At 40.9% G+C, this 20,183-nt stretch overlaps 1 protein-coding gene across 4 annotated transcripts in view; it reads right to left on the bottom strand.

The window, feature by feature from the left end:
• The window catches only part of ILDR2 (immunoglobulin like domain containing receptor 2), an 89,360-nt gene that overhangs the window by 20,129 nt on the left and 49,048 nt on the right, over positions 1–20,183 (bottom strand). The window contains exons 4-6 of one of the 4 annotated variants that reach the window (XM_007528778.3): positions 13,559–13,615; positions 10,393–10,539; positions 9,146–9,322 (exon numbers count right to left, since the gene is read on the bottom strand). The exons of 1 other annotated variant lie outside the window; for it this stretch is intronic. In XM_007528778.3, coding sequence (XP_007528840.3) covers positions 9,146–9,322; positions 10,393–10,539; positions 13,559–13,615 — 381 coding nt within the window. The remainder of the gene's footprint in view (positions 1–9,145; positions 9,323–10,392; positions 10,540–13,558; positions 13,616–20,183) is intronic. 2 more of the 4 variants (XM_016190667.2, XM_016190666.2) reach the window with 2 other exon arrangements.

Genomic DNA, 20,183 nt, shown 5'->3' with positions numbered 1-20,183 from the left:
CTCTCTCCCTCTCTCCTCTCCCCCTCTTAATTTATCTCTGTCCTATTAAAGAAAGAAAAAATAAAAAATAAATAAAAACAGAAGTGTTTAAGGAAGGGAGGCCTAACAAAGACTGCTTTTATGTCTATAAAATGCATTAGTACATAAAAGAACAAAGGCCAAATTAGCAGAAAACTTTGAATTCTTTGTGATTATTAGGAGTTGTCCAAATTTCAGTCAATACAAAAGGCTTTCTTTGGTTCTAGTAGCTACAGAAGTTCTAGCTCTATTATGTTAACTTACTATTAATTAATTAATTTACTTATTTATTTATATCAGAGCACTGCTTAGGTCTAGTTTATGGTGGTGGTAGGAATTTAAACCTAAGACCTTTGGTCCCTCATTGTCCCAGCACCCAAATCATTTATTGTTAACTTTCATTATGACCTTAATATATTCAAATTTGTTCAAGTTAGGTGTCTAATTTTCCCTAAGATTCTTTAGGGAAAATAATCTTAACACTCTAGACTGGCCAGGGCCATGTTTTTTGCTGGGAAATTGTGCCGATGCAGTCACATCTGCCATGTTGTCCCCTCAGGCTACTGCTAGTTCCCTCGAGAGTTGGGACATTCTCGGAGTGCCTGTTCAGCCATGTTGTACTCTCAGGGCATTGTCTATATCACCAGGATATTTGGAGTGCTTTGGTTACTCCTCCCCCCTCCCATTCTCATGAGAGTTATTATCCTATCCTGGAGTGCTATGGTTACTCCTCCCCCTTCCCATTCTCGCGAAAGCTACTCCTATAAAATCCCTTCTTCTTCCGCACCTCACTCTCTTGCCAGCGCTTCACTCCGGTGTTCAGACGCAGGAAAGGTTACTGCGTGAAGCGGCCATTTTCGTTACCTCCACGTGGCCCAACCTGACTCTCTAGCAACTCTGAGGTGCCAGCGCAAATAAAGATTTGTGTTTCCTCTTTGTTCCGGACCCCCTCTCTCTCTTCTCCATGGCCCGCGCACAACAACAGTTTTTCACACTTAATAAATATTTGTTGAATTGAATTACTGCCAGGATAGGGTCAGGTTAATGCTTTCTTTAGAAAAAAAAAAAAAAAAAGCCTGGACTGGAGTTGGTGAATTGCACCAAAGGAAAAGACTCTAGGATGGGGGAGGGGGGAGTGCAGGTCCTGTAAAAGGATGGCAGAGGACCTAGTAGGGGTTGTATTGTTATGTGGAAAACTGAGAAATGTTATGTATGTACAAACTATTGTATTTACTGTCAACTGTAAAACATTAACCCCCCAATAAAGGAAAAAAAAGAAAACTATACCAAAAAAAGGGGAATATTTTCAGTAGAATTTTCCTTTTGAGACTGAATTTCCTGAGGACAAGAACCAGTTCTACCTATGTATTTCTGCATCCTCATGACCTAGCATAGAAACTGGCACACTGTAGAACTGGAGACACTCAAAACATATGTATGTGTAAGTATGAGGAATAGATGAACAAATGGATTAACAAAAATCAGGAAACAAACCATATTACAAAGGACTACAAAGAAAAGCAGAGAAGGCCATGTGAGTGGCCTGTTGGATAGTTTTGACCAGGAAGGGCCTTGAAGGCTTACATGGTATCTTGAGGAAGCATGTTATTTTTATTGACATTACTTTTTGAGTAAAGAGGGACTGCATGTTATAGGCATACAGGGCTACACTATCCGCAGTTGTGGCTTTATCTGGGTGTTCTTAATATATGAAGAACCACTATAACAAACATTTAGGAATACTAAGGTAAAAGTGCAGGGGAGAAGGAAGGTGCTTTAGGTGACAATGTGCCAGCTGTCTCCTGGTGGTTAAAAGGTGGCTGCTATCCTGAGCAACAGCTGGAAATCTCAATTAATTATAGCTTGGATTGAAATTTAGACTCTTTTCAGCACCATTATAACAAATTACACTCCTCATTATGGGTTAGACTTCATTATGTATGCATAGGTTATCATGTCCCTAAAAAGTTGTGGCAAACTATTTACAGCCCCAAATGAAGATGGTGGATTTGCTTACAGTGTTGGCATTATAAAGAGATTTCACTGTGCTAGGTGCTTTCAGCTTAGAGTCCTAGTCACACCAGCCCATGACTTCAGATATTTAAATCCCTCTGATTTGTCAAAGAAAAAAAAAATAGAGGTAAACTGTGAAGTATAGTCCATGTGGCTTTAGTAATTTTTTTAAAAAGACAGTTCTTCCTTTTAAAGGTGATGAATTTTGCTTTGTGTTATTAAAAGCTATGTTTGGGGAGTCGGGTGGCAGCACAGTGGGTTAAGCGCATGTGGCGCAAAGTGCAAGGACTGGCTTAAGGATCCCGGTTCGAGCCCCCCAGCTCCCCACCTGCAGGGGAGTCGCCTCACAGGCGGTGAAGCAGGTCTGCAGGTGTCTATCTTTCTCTCCCCCTCTCTGTCTTCCCCTCCTCTCTCCATTTCTCTCTGTCCTATCCAACAACGATGACAACAATAACAACAGCAGCGCCAACAACAACAACAAAAGACAACAAGGGCAACAAAAGGAAAATAAATAAATGAAATTTAAAAAATTTTTTTAAAAAGCTATGTTTGAGAGTGCAACAGACTATAATAAGCTTGCTTCTACTGAAAGCTCTGCATTATATCTGTGCACAGGAGCAGCTCATGAAACACCAGAAAATCTTTCTTGATTTTTGCCTCCAGGGTTATTGTTGGGGCTTGGTTATTGTTGGGGCTTGGTGCTTGCACTACAAATTCATTGCTCCTGGAGGCTATCTTTCTCCCCTTTGTTACCTTGTTGTTTGTCATTGTTGTTATTATTGTTGTTGTTTTTATTGCTGTTGGATAAGACAGAGAGAAATCGAGAAAGGAGGGGAAGGCAGAGTGGGGGAGAGAAAGATAGACACCTGCAGATCTGCTTCACTGCTTGTGAAGTGACTCCCCTGCAGGTGAGGGCCAGAGGCTCAAACCATGATCCTTAAGCCAGTCCTCGCTTTGCACCATGTGTGCTTAGAGATTTCTCTTCTATGAGACTACATTAGGAAAGCATCTACTACTCTGTATTCCCCCCCACACTCCCCGTCTTTCCTTTCCATTCACTAGTCCCTAGAAACCACTCGATTAAATTCCTTGAGGGAAATTTGTAAGACATCAATAAATTTTTCTTGATTGGAAAATAAATAGGATGATGTCAGGTGAATTTTTATTTATACTTTGTCTGAAGATAAGAGAATTCTCTGATGTATGGTGAAATTTTAATAAGAAATGTCCTAGAACTGGAAAAATATCTCACCTAGTAAGGCACCTGCTTTGCCTTGCACTCAGCCTAGGTTTGAGCCCCTAGCCTCCATAAGTACTGTGGTATCTCCCCCCACCCCTTATCTAAGAAAAGTTGACTTGGAATGGTGAAGATCCAGATTTTTTTGAAAATGACTTTCTCCCTAGGGAAACTTCCATTTAAGCTGGTGGTTGGTTTCTTATTATTTTTTCAAATTCAGTCTAGGTCAAGTCCTTTAGTTAGTATGGCTCTTCGCACGTCAGTGCTTCTAACTATATTAGTTAACTCTGATTTTACTGAAAGGGGACACAGGGATATTTGTTTTGATGTCAAATTATCATTTAAAATTCTTTTTTTTTTTTAAATGAAACTAATACCACCTCAACATGTTTCACTTTAGATTGTGTACAGAGATGTCAGGTGTGGAATGTCAACCCTCCAGCTTCATTTCCCTAGCTCATAAGACTCCCTAATTCCACTTCAGGTGGTCCACTTCCTAATAAAGCCACAGAACCTAGATACGGACCTGGACCCATGAGATAGTGCACATGTGTACATATATCCATAAGTTAGGGGGAAATATACACCTGAAAGCAACAGCATACACTAGTTTGCAGTGAGTCAATAAATACAGCAAACAAGTAGAAAGACCTAAAAAAGACACCATAAAGTACCTATCAAGTAGTTTCTACTTAGACCTAGGTATTCTCCTCACCTACTTCCTATTCTGTTTCCCTCAATTACTCCAAAGCTAACCTTGTTAGAAAAAGTAAGGATTACAAAAGCTGGATAAGGTCAAGAGATTGGCACACTTTAAAGATGACTCTCTGGTCACTACCAGGCCACCCCATCATCTGAGACCCTAGACAGGGAGTCCTGGGATTCCATATAGACATGATGGGTCTAGACCTCTAAGTTTCTTCTCTCCATAGTCGCTGGTCATCTCCATCAGGAACAGCATAATGGACCCCTTTGTGGGCCCTTACAGGACTTGGCCCTCAATGTGGATCAGCAATGGTAGGGACTGTTCCATTCGCTGAAGGGAGGTTGGACAACATACTCTATCACCCGAGGAAAATGGGTGCTGAAATTAGTGCAGCCTGGAATGTTCCTATCTGTGACCACAGAATGCAACTTAGACCTACAGGGATACAGAGGCTACATAGGCTCCTGTGCTGAATATGGGCCCCAGATCAAATTGATGGTGTTTACAGTTAACAAAAATTATAGACTTTTCCCATATTTGGGAGCTACTCTCTTCCCTGATCCAGCTTTTTAGTCCTTTTTCCAACTGTGACCCCAGCTCCCCAGACAATACCTTGGGTCCACCTGCATGTTAGCTATCAGACTCAGGCAAAAACCAGTAGTTATGATAGACCTAAAATAGACCGACTAGCTTTTTCCAAAATTGAGGCCCCCAAATCTTCATCTGCAATATTCTTGCCTTTAGACTCATGATTAGCCAACAATTTGTTCTGCTTTTTATCTTAACTCTTTTTCAGCCACCAGGTTCCAGATACTACCATGTTGCCAACCTGACTTCCCTGGGCAGACAACCCCACCAAAGTGTCCTAGAATCCCATCTCCCCAGAGCCCTGCCCCACTAGGGAAAGAGAGAGACAGACTGGGAGTATGAATCAACCTGTCAACGTCCATGTTCAGCAGGGAGACAATTACAGAAGCCAGACCTTCCACCTTCAGCACCCCATAATGATCCTGGATTCATACTCCCAGAAGGATAAAGAATAGGAGAGCTTTAAAGGGTCGGGGAGGGGGGCAGGTGCACATGAATGGGATAGGGAGTTCTTGTGGTGGGAATTGTGTGGAATTATATCCTTCTTATCCTATGGTCTTGTCAATGTTTCTGTTTTATAAATAAAAATAAAGTAAAATTCTTTTTTAAATTATATTTTTATTTACTATTGGAGAAAGACAGAAAGAAATTGAGAGGGGAGGAGCAAGTAGAGAGGGACAGAGACAGAGAGACACCTGCAGCCCTGCTTCACCACTCATGAAGCTTTCCCCCTGCAGATGGGGACCAGGGGCTTGAACCTGGGTCTTTCTGCGCTGTAATGTATGCGCTAAACTAGGTGCATCACCGCCTGGTCCTTTCATTTAAAATTCTTGTACTTAAAGGATTTGACCTGATTTATATATCTGACAACAGCACAGCTCAGCTCTGGCTTATGGTGGTATTGTGTATAGAACTTACAACCTCTAGTAATTCAGGCATGAAAGTCCGTTGTGCTGTCTATGGAACTATCTCCTCAGTCCTTGATATTTTTGACAAAATTGTTTTTTCAGCTTATGTCTCCCTTTATAGCTGAATGTATCTCATAAAACTTGCAGAAGTCTCTGAGGCAGACACTCATGGATGCATCCTTGTTCTTCCTGTCCTGTCTTAATGAGCTAAGCAAGGCTGTTTGTAGATGATGGAACAGCTGCCAGTTTCCACCCCCAAGATGACAGCAGCTCAGTTGTGGGAGAAATGCTTAAAATCTGCATTTCCTCTGTATACATATAGAGGCATATATATAGACATACACCCTTATTAGTTTTCAAAATGTCATTTCAAATCCTATTTGTCACTCAATTCCTTTGCAGAAAAGATCAGTGGAGGCCAAGTATATGAGAAAACTAAATGGCTTAAAGCAAGGTGAGACCAGGTGTTGAAACACCAGGTAGAAGAGGATGGTGTTTATCCAGGTGGTAAAAAATGGAGAGCAGCTACAAAAGAGAGGGAGAAAGCAAACCATTCAGGTTTCCCTCAAGGCACTCTCTGAAGAATGTGGTGACTTGGATGAGGGAAGAGAGGGAGGAAGAGATGGAGTTCCTGCTTCTGACTGGAGCATTCACTGGATGAACCATCCACTCAGATAAGAAAGTAGGAGTTAGATAAAATTGAGTTCTTAGAAGTTGAGTTAGAAGTGCCTTTGAGACATTTTGGTGGAGGTGTCCTAAGGCACAGCCGAGACGTGCAGATACAGGTGGGAGCAACCAGCACACAGGAAGAGTAGAGCGAAAAATCAGGAACAATTATTGTCTTGAGGTCAAACAGAGGAAGAACAATCAGCACTTAAAAGTAAGAAAAATGACAAAGCTACGGCTTTGGAAAAGTTGGAGAGCTGAGTAAAGTACCCATTAGATGGAGAAGTGTCATTTTTAGCATAAGGTGGATTTTGAAGTGAAAAGACAAGAGGGAAATTAGATGATTTCATGAAAGCAAAGAAAATGGAGCACTCAATATTCAAAATTCAAGAAAGGGTGGGGGGATAGCATAATGGTTATTCAAAGAGATTCTCATGCCTAAGACTTCAAAATCACAGGTTCAGTCCCCTGTACCATCATAAGCCAGAGATGAGCAGTGCTCTGGTTAAAAAAAAAAAAAGCAACAAACAAAACAAAAACCAACCAACCAAACCAAACCAAACAAACCAAACAAAACCCTCAGGAACTTAGATATGAAGAGAAAAAGGACAGAGGAATCATATAAAAATGCAACAGGGTTTTGTTTGTTTCAAATTGTAGTACTTTAATAAGAGATGGTGGAGCCTGTTTGGAATGCTGATAGGAGGAGTTACTCAAGAAGGTAAGACTGGAGTTTTGAGGTTAGATATTCAACCAACTTGGCAAAGGTGAAGGTATGGATCCAGAGCAGATGGGGAGACAATATAATTTTCTTATGAGTCTCAAATGGCTTGTATGAAGACAGGGAGAAAGAAGTTGGGTGTCTCTCATCTCTCACCCAATTGATAATCAACTTATACACAGTAATAGATATCACCAAAGACATTTTTATTTCTTCTTTCTTTCTTTTTATTGGCTACTAGGGTTTCTACTGGATCTCAGTGGCCACATGACTCCACAGTCTCAGTGATCATTTTCTTCTTTCCTCACTAAGAGGATAAAAGACAGAGAACAGAGAGGGAAGGAGGAGAGAAGGAAGGAAGAGTGAGGATGAGAGAGAACATGCAGCACTACACCATTGTGTGATGTCTCTTGCTCATGGTAATCTGTGTACTCTAGTAAATGAGCCATCTACTGACCCCCAAACATATCTGTTAACTACACAAAGTTCAAGAGTATTATGTACAAAATCAATCTGAAGAATGGCTGTTGCTAGATAATTATTTTAAAATCAAAGTAGTTATAAATATAAAATAAGCTAAATTTACATCTTTATGAATCAGGTTATTTAATGAGTAAACCACTAGAAAGTCTGGTTGTGGGACCCAGAGTACAGAAAGTTGCCTGGTGGGTGATGGGATCATGAAGAACCACCTTGACTCACCAAGACAGGTGGTAATGCTAACAAGAGTCAGACTGCCCAGTGTGGTGGCCATCTTTCTTTTGCCTTGCTAACAGAATCCCAACTTTGTTCATTTCCAAGGTGAAGACGTGGTCAGCTTAAGAGAAGAGTCTTCATTGGTCTGAGCCAATCTTAGAAGTGGCCATAGACAATTTTTCTATTAAGATGTTTATTATTATTGATTTAATTTTGGTTTACAGAATTAACAGATTTCAGATACATAGTTTTACATCTATATATCTGTGTATAAAGCTCACTGTTCCACCACAAAAGTTCCTTGGTCCATTCTGATAGCCAGAATTTCACAAAACCTAGTAGATAGTTTGATAACTATTTTTTTGCAAGTTCATTTGCTTTAGTTATCTATATTCCACATATGAATTAAACCATCTGGAAGTTGTTTATTATCTCATTACTTACTTCACTTAGCATCACCTCCAGTGACATAGATAATCCTTGCCAGTAATACACAGGACAAAGTATGCTGGCAGAGATGGAAAGGGATTTCTCTCTCTGAATGAATTTGTTCCCTGGAGCTAGATAGTTGTTTATGGTTATGAGGAGAGTTGCAGAAGACAGAGGACATACTCATGGTGACAGAATCAAAGAAGGAACTATATATCCTTGATTCCAGATGCAATGGAAATTTTTCAATTAACCTGTGTGAAAGCCACCATGCCTTAGAGATTTCTTGCTATGTGAAATGATGCATTCTTTAAATCAACACTTCCTCAAGAAAGTGATATTGAAATTGGAGAAAAAAGAAATTACATGTTTTCTATTTTCCAAGTCATTTCTTATTGCAGTTTCTTTGCAGTGGAGGATGAAGCCAGTATGAATGAGTTGCAACAAGCAAAAATTGAGGAAAGACTGTAAACAGGAGGGAGGAATTATCTGTCATGCTAAGAATAAGAATTATTTTATTATGAGATTTCATTACATAAAAAACAAGAGGAATGAGTTCTGGTGGGAGGGAAGAAAGATGATGGGGAAATAAGGAAGCAGTATAAGACAAATTCCACTAATGTCACTTTTGCCCATATCATCCTCTGGGGAGATGGATTGTATTGTCCTTATCTTTCTAATTCCCTGTGTGTCCTTATTCATCAACCTGTGCTTCTCAGTCTGACTCATTTGAATTTCGTATGTCATAATTCTACTAATAGTTCCAAGGAAAGGAAACCACAAAACACAACTTACAATTACTAGGATATCTACTCCCTCAACGACAGGGCATCATGGACAATTCATTAAGGGGGTTAGATATGCTTTCCTAGTCCCTTTAGAGACATTCAGATACCTCTGGGGATGGGCAGGAAGGAGATGCTATGAACCAAATAGTCAACATACAGAAGTACCTTTCTTGTTTTAGTTACTACAGATCAAGGGGAAAAGCAGGGGAAGCACATCCAGGAAAGTCTGCCTTATCATCAGAAATAGTTTGAAGAATCGAACAGCTGGACTGGAGAGGATTATCTTCCAAATAAGTCAATGGCTTTTACTGGCAGGGAAGTAGAGTGGGGGCACAGGTAGAGGCATGTGGGAAGGGAGTCTGGAACTACATTTACCACTGTGGCTTCCTCCAATGGAGTCACTTGGTGCCAGAGGAGGTGGATGCAGCTTGTCCTTCAGCATGCCAGATGAGGGGGCTCCTCCCAATGGGACAGGGAGGATGGTGTAGGGGCCAGGGACACCGAAGACAGAGGGAGGGTACCCGGCCTTTGCTGCTTTCCCTGCTTCATACACTGTGGAGGGAGATGAAAAGAGATTATATCATCCCACCCTCCACAACCCTCACACCGAACATCCTTGAGGATGTATTTCAGGGAGCTCATGGAGTGTTTGCTCACATATGGGCAGGTGTGTGTATTTGTATGCCTGTGTGTGCATGTTTGTATGCCCATGTGTGAACTCTCCCAGGCCTGAAATGGTTCATTAAAACCACACCCCATTCCCTTGCACTCCTCCAGCTCTGCTGAAAGGCACTGACAGAAGGAATTATAGTGTTTAGTACTTGCCAATGAGTAATTAAGCTGTACTGGAAGCTGTCTCAGCAGCCTCCAGTGACAGCCGCAGCCCACTTTGCCTACACTGCCTGTTGGCTGTTTCCTCTCTGTAGGCTTGGCACCTGGGTTCCAAGATCTCCCTGGAGGATCCTGGCTCTTTTTTTCCCATCCAAGTGCCAGCCAAACCCAACCCTACTTAGCTTCTGAGACCAGGTGATTTCAGAATGGTAGGGTCAGACAGGTCTTCTTCCCAATGAGTTTGTCCTTCTCTGTGACCTCAAAAACAGATAAAACAACCTGACACTTTCTGCAAACATTTTTTCCCTAAAGACACATGTGTCTCTCTCCTTAAAGTTGTGTCTGATTCTGGCAAGGGTACCAAACTTAACGCCTACATGGCTGACCAGTAAGGTAAAACTTAATCATCAAAGGAGGATGAAATCCTCTGTGGTTTATTTTGTATTGGGGATAAAAACCAATGGAGGTTGGATGACAACCAGGGGCATAGTCTGCTGCTGCTGCTGTAAAAAGGGCAGGACATCTACCTGTGAGCTGTACCAAAGAGGTGCCTCCAAGTGTGAGTGTGGGGGAAAAGGACAAAGGTTACTCTACAACCTTGCTATCTCAAACTGGTCATTATTATAACTGTAATTGGGAATTCCAAATGCAAGGTAGGTAAGACGGATGGGGAAGATGAGAAGGCAAACAAGATGGTCATGGCTGGAGGCTGAATTACAAACAAAGGGGTGAATCTGGAATAACTGGTGTGGTGGGGGACATTTGTACCTCCCCACCATGGCTTTACTCACAGGCCTGAGGGCAACAGCAGGACTCTGGGCAGCATGGGCAGCGGATGTAGCAGCAGCAACTGTGGGGGCAGCACTGGCACCAGCAGATCCCCACCAGGACGAAGAAGAGGAAGATACCCAGGATCACCAAGCCAACAAACACCCACTCTGCAAGGACACACAGAAAGACCTACACTCATTGCAGGGACAACACTCATTTCTGGGAGAGGTGAGGAGAGGAAGGACCTGGGGAAGGGACCATTTCCTCTCACAGCAGAGGCCCAGACTCAGAAAGAATCTGCTCCCATGTGGGCAGAGGGATAACTGGGTAAACTGGGGACACTCAGTGGTCAGCACAGAACCATGGGACAGTTTAGGGCCTCTTTTGGGGGAAGGGTTCACCCAATCAACTACAGTGTCAGAACATGTAAGGTCAAGAGCAGAACTCCCACTGGGGGAAGAGAACTCTGCTTGCTAGGTTCTGAAGTGGTGGATTCTGTGAATGCATATCTTTTGTAGTCCAAGCAATCTTGTCTATGAAAGTGTAATCTTGGGGGCTGGGTAGTGGCACTCCAGGTTGAGCACACACGTTTCTGTGCTCAAGGATTTCACAAGCAGTGAAGCAGATCTGCAGGTATTTCTTTCTCTCTTCCTCTCTATTTCCCATCTACTCAATTTCTCTCTGTCTTATCAAACAAAATAGAAATAAAGAAGAAAAGAAATAAAGGAAGGGAGGGAGGGAGGGAGGGAGGGAGGGAGGAAGGAAGGAAGGAAGGAAGGAAGGAAGGAAGGAAGGAAGGAAGAATGGTTGCTGGGAGAGGTGGATTTTTAGTGCTGGCACTGATAACCCTGGTGGCAAAGAAGAAGAAGGAGGAGGAGAAGGAAGAAAATGCAATCCTGATGGGGTTAGGAAATTAGGAGGTGGCTCAGCTTTCCATGTATAAGGCCCTGGGTTTAATTCCCAGCACTGCATGGCAGCAACAAAGACAGAAAGAAAGGAGGAACTTCATGAATGGCGAGTGGAGCCCTCCTTCTTTTCTCTTTTTCTCAAAAGTATAAAACGAGGGACCAGGTAGTGGTGCACCCAGTTAAGTGCACATATTACTATGTGCAAGGACCCAGCTTTGAGCCCCGGCTCCCACTTGCAGGGGGAATGCTACATATATGGTAAAGCAGTTCTGGAGGCATCTTTCTTGCTCCCTCTCTATCTTCCCCTTCTCAATTTCTCTCTATTCCACCTAATAAAAGTGGAAAGAAAGGAGAAAAAAGGAAAATATAGCTGCCAGGAGAGGTGGACTAGTAGTGCTGGCACCATGCCTGAGTGATGACCCTGGTGGCAATTTTTAAAATGTATAAAATGAAAACTGGGCCAAGAAGGTGGCTCAGTAGCATCATATTTGTGCAAGATTATATTTCTCTACACTGCATTTAAAAAATGTATAATCCTGTAGTACAGTTTTCTATGTAACTACCTATGAGGTTTTCCTGTAAAACTCAAATGATTAAAATGATTCATTTTGGGGGTGGGGCACAGAACTTTGGTGATGGGAGTGGTGTGGAACTATAGCCCTATTATTCTCTAATCTTGTAAATAACTATTAAAAATAAGGTGACTCATTTTGATAGAAAGTCACATACCTAAAATCCCTTTACAATGAAGACTATAAAAACATGTCTTCTTCATTTTATTTTATTTTTTGTGGTCATCAGAGTTTCAGCACACTGAGTCAACTATTTCAGATAGAAAGAGACAGAGACAAAGAGACATGGGGGAATGTAAAGATACCACAGGACTGACCCCCCCCATTGGGCCATATTCAAATTTGGGTCATGTGCATGTCAAAGCAGGCACCCTTCCAGGGGAATTATTTTGCCAGCTCATATTATATATCTAGAGTCTGTTATTAAGTATTTATTCAATTAAATAGAAGTTTGAAGCCTGAAAATAAATTTTTATTAAATAAAAGATGTTTTTAATGGTACAATTATTTGATATTTACTTAGAACATAAAGTTCTCAGAGAGAAAAATAAAGTGATGTTTCCTGAATGTCTATCTTCACTCATCTTTATGAAATACATTCATATTAATTAGGCCAAGATTTCTCAGTGAGAAAATGAAGGAATTGTGTCCAACTAGAAGGATCCGGAGTGTGTTTTTGCTCAGGACAACAACTGACTGGGCTTCAGTTGAGGCCTTAGCAATAACACAGCAAAGTAGTTCACTTTGATTCCTATCTGAGTCTCTTTCCATGGTGGAAAGAACTCCACGGCTCTCATTCTGTATGTACCCTGGCTAGTCTGGGCTACAGGAGACTATGTTCAACTTAAAAACTATAAAAAAGAAAGAATATACATTTGAAGGAGAGTTCTTTGACATATGGTATATGGATCTTTGGATTTTGGAGGCCCAAGAAATTCCTGATACTGCATACAAAACAATGTAGGTATGTACATGTGTATTTTTAAAGGAAGGAAGGATGCTTAATTTTCATACACCTTGAATAAACCTTCTGATGAAGTCATAGAAGTCAATTCAGTGTAACATTAACTATACACTAGTGTTGTAAACTACAATTTAGGGGACTAGATTACTGGTGGTGACTCTGTCAAAGCTGAGATAAGGAGATGGGCAGAGACTGTAAAGAGCCTGAATGCGGGAGTCGGGCTGTAGCGCAGCGGGTTAAGCGCAGGTGGCGCAAAGCACAAGGACCGGCATAAGGATCCCGGTTCGAGCTCCGGCTCCCCACCTGCAGGGGAGTCACTTCACAGGCGGTGAAGTAGGTCTGCAGGTGTCTGTCTTTCTCTCCTCCTCTGTGTCTTCCCCTCCTCTCTCCATTTCTCTCTGTCCTATCCAACAATGATGACAACAACAATAATAATAACTACAACAATAAAACAACAAGGGCAACAAAAGGGAATAAATAAAATTAAAAAAAAGAGCCTGAATGCTTGACAAAGAAGTACTGGGTCTTAATCTCAGATTAATTTTAATTATCATTATTCTTGAAGGACCTAGTAAAAGAATACAATTGCAAGTAATTTCCAATGGACTTAATTCACCCTGGAAAAGACCACAAAAATATAGAGACAAATGAACAAATAAAGGAGAAATTAGTAGCTAATGCAGAAGCAAGACAGGTGGAACAATAGCAGACTCAGGAAATAAAGAGTTAAATGACTGAATACCTGGCATAATATCCACAGCAAAACTGGGCAAGAGATCAGCAAGCAGCCCTGTCCTGCCTAGAAAAGGTAAAAGGAAAAGAAGAAGGAAAGTGGTTACTCCAAAGGAAAACACAGTCTCAAGCCTGGTTCTAATTGGTATCCTCTTCATGGGGCATCTGACCTACACTTGTTCTTGTAGTATGAAAGGCAGAGGCACATGGCCAGGTCTATGCTTAGTCAAGAGAGAGACCTTCTCCAGCAGTATTTGGCAGCCATCTAAATGAACTCTGTACCTGAATTTGGTGGAAGCTGAAACACAACCTTTCCTCCAACTATTTAGAGGAGGAGAGAATCTCTGCTTCAAATACAGAAAATTCTGCTTGAGCAGAGAGATATACAGCACCTCTAGTCATATATACATCCTTCTCTGCAGATTTTACTGCAAAGTCAAAACCATCTGTATACAAACAGTCAACCTACATTTTTCATACATCCACACACAGTCCTGTGTCCATATCCAAACACAAGTACATATTTGGTTTTAATTCAGGATTATCTCACTGCATGTTTCTATTTATCGCCTAAAGATACTTCAATGATTAAAACTTTCAAAGGCTAGGAAAAGATGAAGCTAGATCAGCTACACACTCTTCACTCCATTTGGCTTCAGAAATACTCTGCACATATGTACATGGTATGGCTTTTCCATATGGCAGTCATAAATGGAGTTGTCTGGACCCAAGTGCCTTCTGTGTGATATGGCTGGAAGTTTAAAGACTGGTGTCAGAGCAGGTGCTTCTTGGGGGTTCTGGGAGGCCAAGAGCTGTGTAGGAAACAAGACACTGTTAGAGCTGGGGGAGGAGGCTCTCTCTATTTAAAAACAAGCCTGGTTTGTACAAAGAAGTGATGAAGGCTTCTGACTTGTTTTCATAGCAAGTTAATCAATTGTAAGAACCCTGATGTGACTCTACTCTGGACCAGTTATCTTTACCACACTGAAGTCTTATTGATAAATTAAAAAGTTGAACAAAGAAACAACTAGCTAGCTGCCAGAACCGTGGCAGTTAACAGCAGACTTACGGTGCTAAAAGGAAAAGCACAAAGTGAACATTATCTAGTATGCATGCATGAAATACACCTCTGGGACAATTATATCCAATTGTACAATGTTGTGAGCAATGGATAATTACAGTTTTTCTAGTAATAATTTTTAAAAAATAGCAAAGGTATCAGAGAGATAGTTCACTGAGTAGTAGGGCACATGCCATCCCATGGAAGTAGTCCAGATTTGAACCCTAGCACTACATAGGAGTACTGTGTACTAGGGAAACCCTGGTGTTGTGCTATCTCTGTCTCTCTGTACTCTCCTCCCAGGCCCCCACATGAAAATGCTGGTCCTGGAGGAGTAAAATTGTACACATGAAGGATCACAACTCAGTAACAATAACAAAAACAAATAGTAAAAAAGATGAAATTAATTTAATAGTGTTTTTCCTAATAGCAGTATCACTAAAGCATTAAAACTTAAAGGTAAAGCAGCCACATGTTGCTATTAGGAAGTATAACTGTTTTATCCATATGAATTTAATGCAAAATTACAAAATAAATCTTCTTGTTCAAATTTGTGAATGTACATTAGAGAAAAGTTACCTGCGTGTGTGGCTTATGTTCTGAGTCTATAGGTGATGATTGGTCCCTAGATCACTTGTCTATCAGTTTATCAAACCACTCCACCTTCTAACTACACATGCTTACAATCACATGATGACTAAGACACGCTTACAAAGGTCCAAGAATATCTTTCTATATCATCAGATAAAAAAGAAAAAAGGAAGAAGAAAGAAGAAGAAGAAAAAAAAAAAAAAGAAAAAATGGCTATCAGCAGAGTGGATTTGTCATGCAGGCACTGAGCTCAAGCAATATCCCTGGTGGGAAAAACAAACAAACAACAACAACAACAAAAACTAAACTTGAAGGTATTGGTTATCTTGAAGGTTTGAAGGTTTTCTGCTTTGCATATATCTACACACAATTAGTGAGGATAAAAGCTCAAGTCTGGAAGCAACATTACTACACACTAAGTAGTCCTCATTTCTGAGAAACTCAGAGGGATATTACAGAAAAACAATGAAGGGCCTTCCACTTTTTATTTTATTTTATTTTTTAATTTTATTAGTAATTTATAAAATTATGAGATAACATGGGTATAATTCCACATCATTCCCACCACCAAAATTTTGTGTCGACATTCCCTCCATTGGAAACTACAGTAGTTCTTCCAAGGTTACAGATATAGGTTGACTATTATTTCTGTAGCTATCTATCTCTAGTTATATATATTTGGCAATTTTTTCTATGGTCCTGCGTCTATTCCTTTCTTTTCGTTTTTTAAATTTTATTTTTATTATTTATTTTTTTGCCTCCAAGGTTATCGCTGGGGCTCGGTGCCTGTACCACGAATCCACTGCTCCTGGAAGCTATTCCCACTCCCTTTTGTTGCCCTTCTTGTTTTATCATTGTTGTTGTTATTCTTGTTGTTACTGCTGTCGTTGTTGTTGGATAGGACAGAGAGAAATGAAGAGAGGAGGAAAAGACAGAGAGGGGGAGAGAAAGACATCTGTACTCCTGCTACACCGCTTGTGAGGCAACCCCACTGCAGGTGGGGAGCCAGGGGTTCTAATCGGGATCCTTATGCCAGTCCTTGTGCTTCACACCACATGTGGTAAAACCGCTGCGCTACCGCCCGACCCCCTTTTCTTATTTATAAAATAAAAAACAGAAAATATCGACAAAACCATAGAATAAGAGGAGTTAAATTCCACACATTTCCCACCACCAGAGTTCCATACCCCATCCCCATCACTGGAAGTTTTCCTATTCTTTATCTCTCTGGGAGCATGGACCCAAGGACATTATGGGGTGCAGAAGGTGGGAGGTCTGGTTTCTGTAATTGCTTCTCCGATGGACATGGGCATTGACAGGTTGATCCATAATCCAATCCCTTTCTTTCCCTGGGGCAGGGATCTGGAGAGGTGGGGTTCCAGGGTACATTGGTGAGGTCGTCTGTATGGGCCAGTCAGGTTGATGTCATTGTAGCATTTGCAACTTGGTTTTTGGAACGTGTATTCCTTTGTTTCCTTGTTTCTTGTGGGACTCGGTTCAGTAGTTCTTGTAAGGTGGGGTTGATTGTGGCAAATTCCTTTAGTTCTTGAATATCTGAGAAAACCTTTATTTCTCCCTCATATCTGAAGGATAATTTTGCAGGATACAAGATTTGTGGCTGGAATTCCCTCTCCTTTAGAACTTCGAATTTGTCATTCCTCTCTCTCCTTACCTCTAGAGTTTGTGGAGAGGAATCTGATAAAAGCTCTGCCCTAATAAATAACATTGAGAATAGGAAAACCATACAAAAGATCAACGAAAGTAAATGTTGGTTCTTCGAAAGAGTAAACAAAATCGACAAACCTTTAGCCAGACTCACAAAACAAAAAAGGGAGAACACCCAAATAAATCGGATAGTAAATGAAAGAGGAGATATTACAACAGACAACGCAGAAATTCAACATATCATGCGAGGCTTCTATGAACAACTATATGCCACCAAGCTAGAGAACCGGGAAGAAATGGACGATTTCCTAGATACCTACCTACTTCCAAAACTAAGTAAAGAGGAAGTGGATAACATGAACAGGCCCATCACAGCTAATGAAATTGAAACAGTTATCAAAAATCTCCCCAAATATAAAAGTCCTGGACCAGATGGTTTTACAAATGAATTCTACAAAACTTTCAAAGAAGAACTAATACCTCTACTTTTAAAAGTCTTCTAGAAGATTGAAGACACTGGAATACTCCCTGCCAGCTTCTATGAAGCCAACATCACCCTGATACCAAAAGCAGACAGGGACACAACCAGAAAAGAAAACTACAGACCAATATCTCTGATGAACATAGATGCGAAAATATTGAACAAGATTCTAGCCAACCGTATATAGCAGTATATTAAAAAGATTGTTCATCATGATCAAGTGGGGTTTATCCCAGGCATGCAAGGCTGGTTTAATATACGTAAATCAATCAATGTGATCCACCACATCAACAAAAGCAAGACAAAAAGCCACATGGTCATATCAATAGATGCAGAGAAAGCCTTTGACAAAATCCAGCATCCCTTTATGATCAAAACACTACAAAAAATGGGAATAGGTGGAAAATTCCTGAAGATAGTGGAGTCTATATATTGCAAACCTACAGCCAACATCATACTCAATGGTGAAAAACTGGAAGCATTTCCCCTCAGAGCAGGTACTAGACAGGGCTGCCACTATCACCATTACTATTCAACATAGTGTTGGAAGTTCTTGCCATATCAATCAGGCAGGAGCAAGGAATTAAAGGAATACAGATTGGAAGAGAAGAAGTCAAACTCTCCTTATTTGCAGATGACATGATAGTATACATGGAAAAACCTAAGGAATCCAGCAAGAAGCTTTTGGAAATCATCAGGCAATACAGTAAGGTGTCAGGCTACAAAATTAACATTCAAAAGTCAGTGGCATTCCTCTATGCAAACACTAAGTTAGAAGAAATTGAAATCCAGAAATCAATTCCTTTTTACTACAGCAACAAAAACAATAAAATATCTAGGAGTAAACCTAACCAAGGAAGTGAAAGACTTGTATACTGAAAATTATGAGTCACTACTCAAAGAAATTGAAAAAGACACAAAGAAGTGGAAAGATATTCCATGTTCATGGGTTGGAAGAATTAACATCATCAAAATGAATATATTACCCAGAGCCATCTACAAATTTAATGATATCCCCATCAAGATCCCAACCACATTTTTTAGGAGAATAGAACAAATGCTACAAATGTTTATCTGGAACCAGAAAAGACCTAGAATTGCCAAAACAATCTTGAGAAAAAAGAACAGAACTGGAGGCATCACACTCCCACATCTCAAACTGTATTATAGGGCCATTGTCATCAAAACTGCTTGGTACTGGAACATGAATAGACACACTGACCAGTGGAATAGAACTGAGAGCCCAGAAATGAGGCCCCACACATCTAATCTTTGACAAAGGGGCCCAGACTATTACATGGGGAAAACAGAGTCTTTTCAACAAATGGTGTTGGAAACAATGGGTTGAAACATGCAGAAGAATGAAACTGAATCACTGTATTTCACCAAATACAAAAGTAAATTCCAAGTGGATCAAGGACTTGGAGGTTAGACCACAAAGTATCAAATACTTAGAGGAAAATATTGGCAGAACTCTTTTCTGCATAAATTTTAAAGACATTTTCAATGAAACAAATCCAATTACAAAGAAGACTAAGGCAAGTATAAACCTATGGGACTACATCAAATTAAAAAGCTTCTTCACAGCAAAAGAAACCACTACCCAAACCAAGAGACCCCTCACAGAATGGGAGAAGATCTTTACATGCCATACATAGACAAGAGTTTAATAACCAACATATATAAAGAGTTTGCCAGACTCAACAACAAGACAACAAATAACCCCATCCAAAAATGGGGGGAGGACTTGGACAGAATATTCACCACAGAAGAGATCCAAAAGGCCAAGAAACATATGAAAAAATGCTCCAAGTCTCTGATTTTCAGAGAAATGCAAATCAAGACAACAATGAGATATCACTTCACTCCTGTGAGAATGTCATACATCAGAAAAGGTAACAGCAGCAAATGCTGGAGAGGGTGTGGGGTCAAAGGAACCCTCCTGCACTGCTGGTGGGAATGTCAATTGGTCCAACCTTTGTGGAGAACAGTCTGGAGAACTCTCAGAAGGCTAGAAATGGACCTACCCTATGACCCTGCAATTTCCCTCCTGGGGATATATCCTAAGGAACCCAACACATCCATCCAAAAAAATCTGTGTACACATATGTTCTTGGCAGCACAATTTGTAATAGCCAAAACCTGGAAGCAACCCAGGTGTCCAACAACAGATAAGTGGCTGAGCAAGTTGTGGTATATATACACAATGGAATACTACTCAGCTGTAAAAAATTGTGACTTCACCATTTTCAGCCAATCTTTGATGGACCTTGAAAAAATCATGTTGAGTGAAATAAGTCAGAAACAGAAGTGTTGTATGCTTTACATTGAGTTCTAGTTCTCCCCCGCCAAGAGAATTAGATCAGTCCAGTTAATTTCGCGGTACCTTGGCCCTGCCACTAGGAAACCCGCCAGAGTTCCAGGGTTGAAGGGTTGCAGAGTTCGAGGGTTCCTGAGTTCGAGAGGAAGAGAGAGAGGGTTCCTGAGTTCAAGAGTTCGAGAGTAAGAGAGAGTGCTTGTGCCGCCACAAAGAGACAGCAGAGTTCTGTTTGGTGATTAGTTTGTCTTAGTTTATGAATCGTTGTTCCTGAATAAAGAAATACAGCTTCCCTGCCCAGCCGTTGTCTCTGCGTCTCTGTTACCCGCCCGTGAAGCTAGCCCGCCCAGCAAGAGCCTACGAAAATATTAACAACAAATGGCGCCCACGTGGACCTGACCTGCGCATCTCTCAGATAAATAAAGACAATTTGGCTACCTATGCACTATGGCCTTCTCTTCTGCTTGTGAAGAGATCTCCAAAGGCCTCTGCTCTTTCTTCACGAGACTGTTTTGCGGTTT

The sequence above is a fragment of the Erinaceus europaeus genome, chromosome 9 (genome assembly GCF_950295315.1).
Source record: "Erinaceus europaeus chromosome 9, mEriEur2.1, whole genome shotgun sequence".
Lineage (NCBI taxonomy): Eukaryota > Metazoa > Chordata > Mammalia > Eulipotyphla > Erinaceidae > Erinaceus > Erinaceus europaeus.
This window is presented reverse-complemented; position numbering and strand designations above follow the sequence as displayed.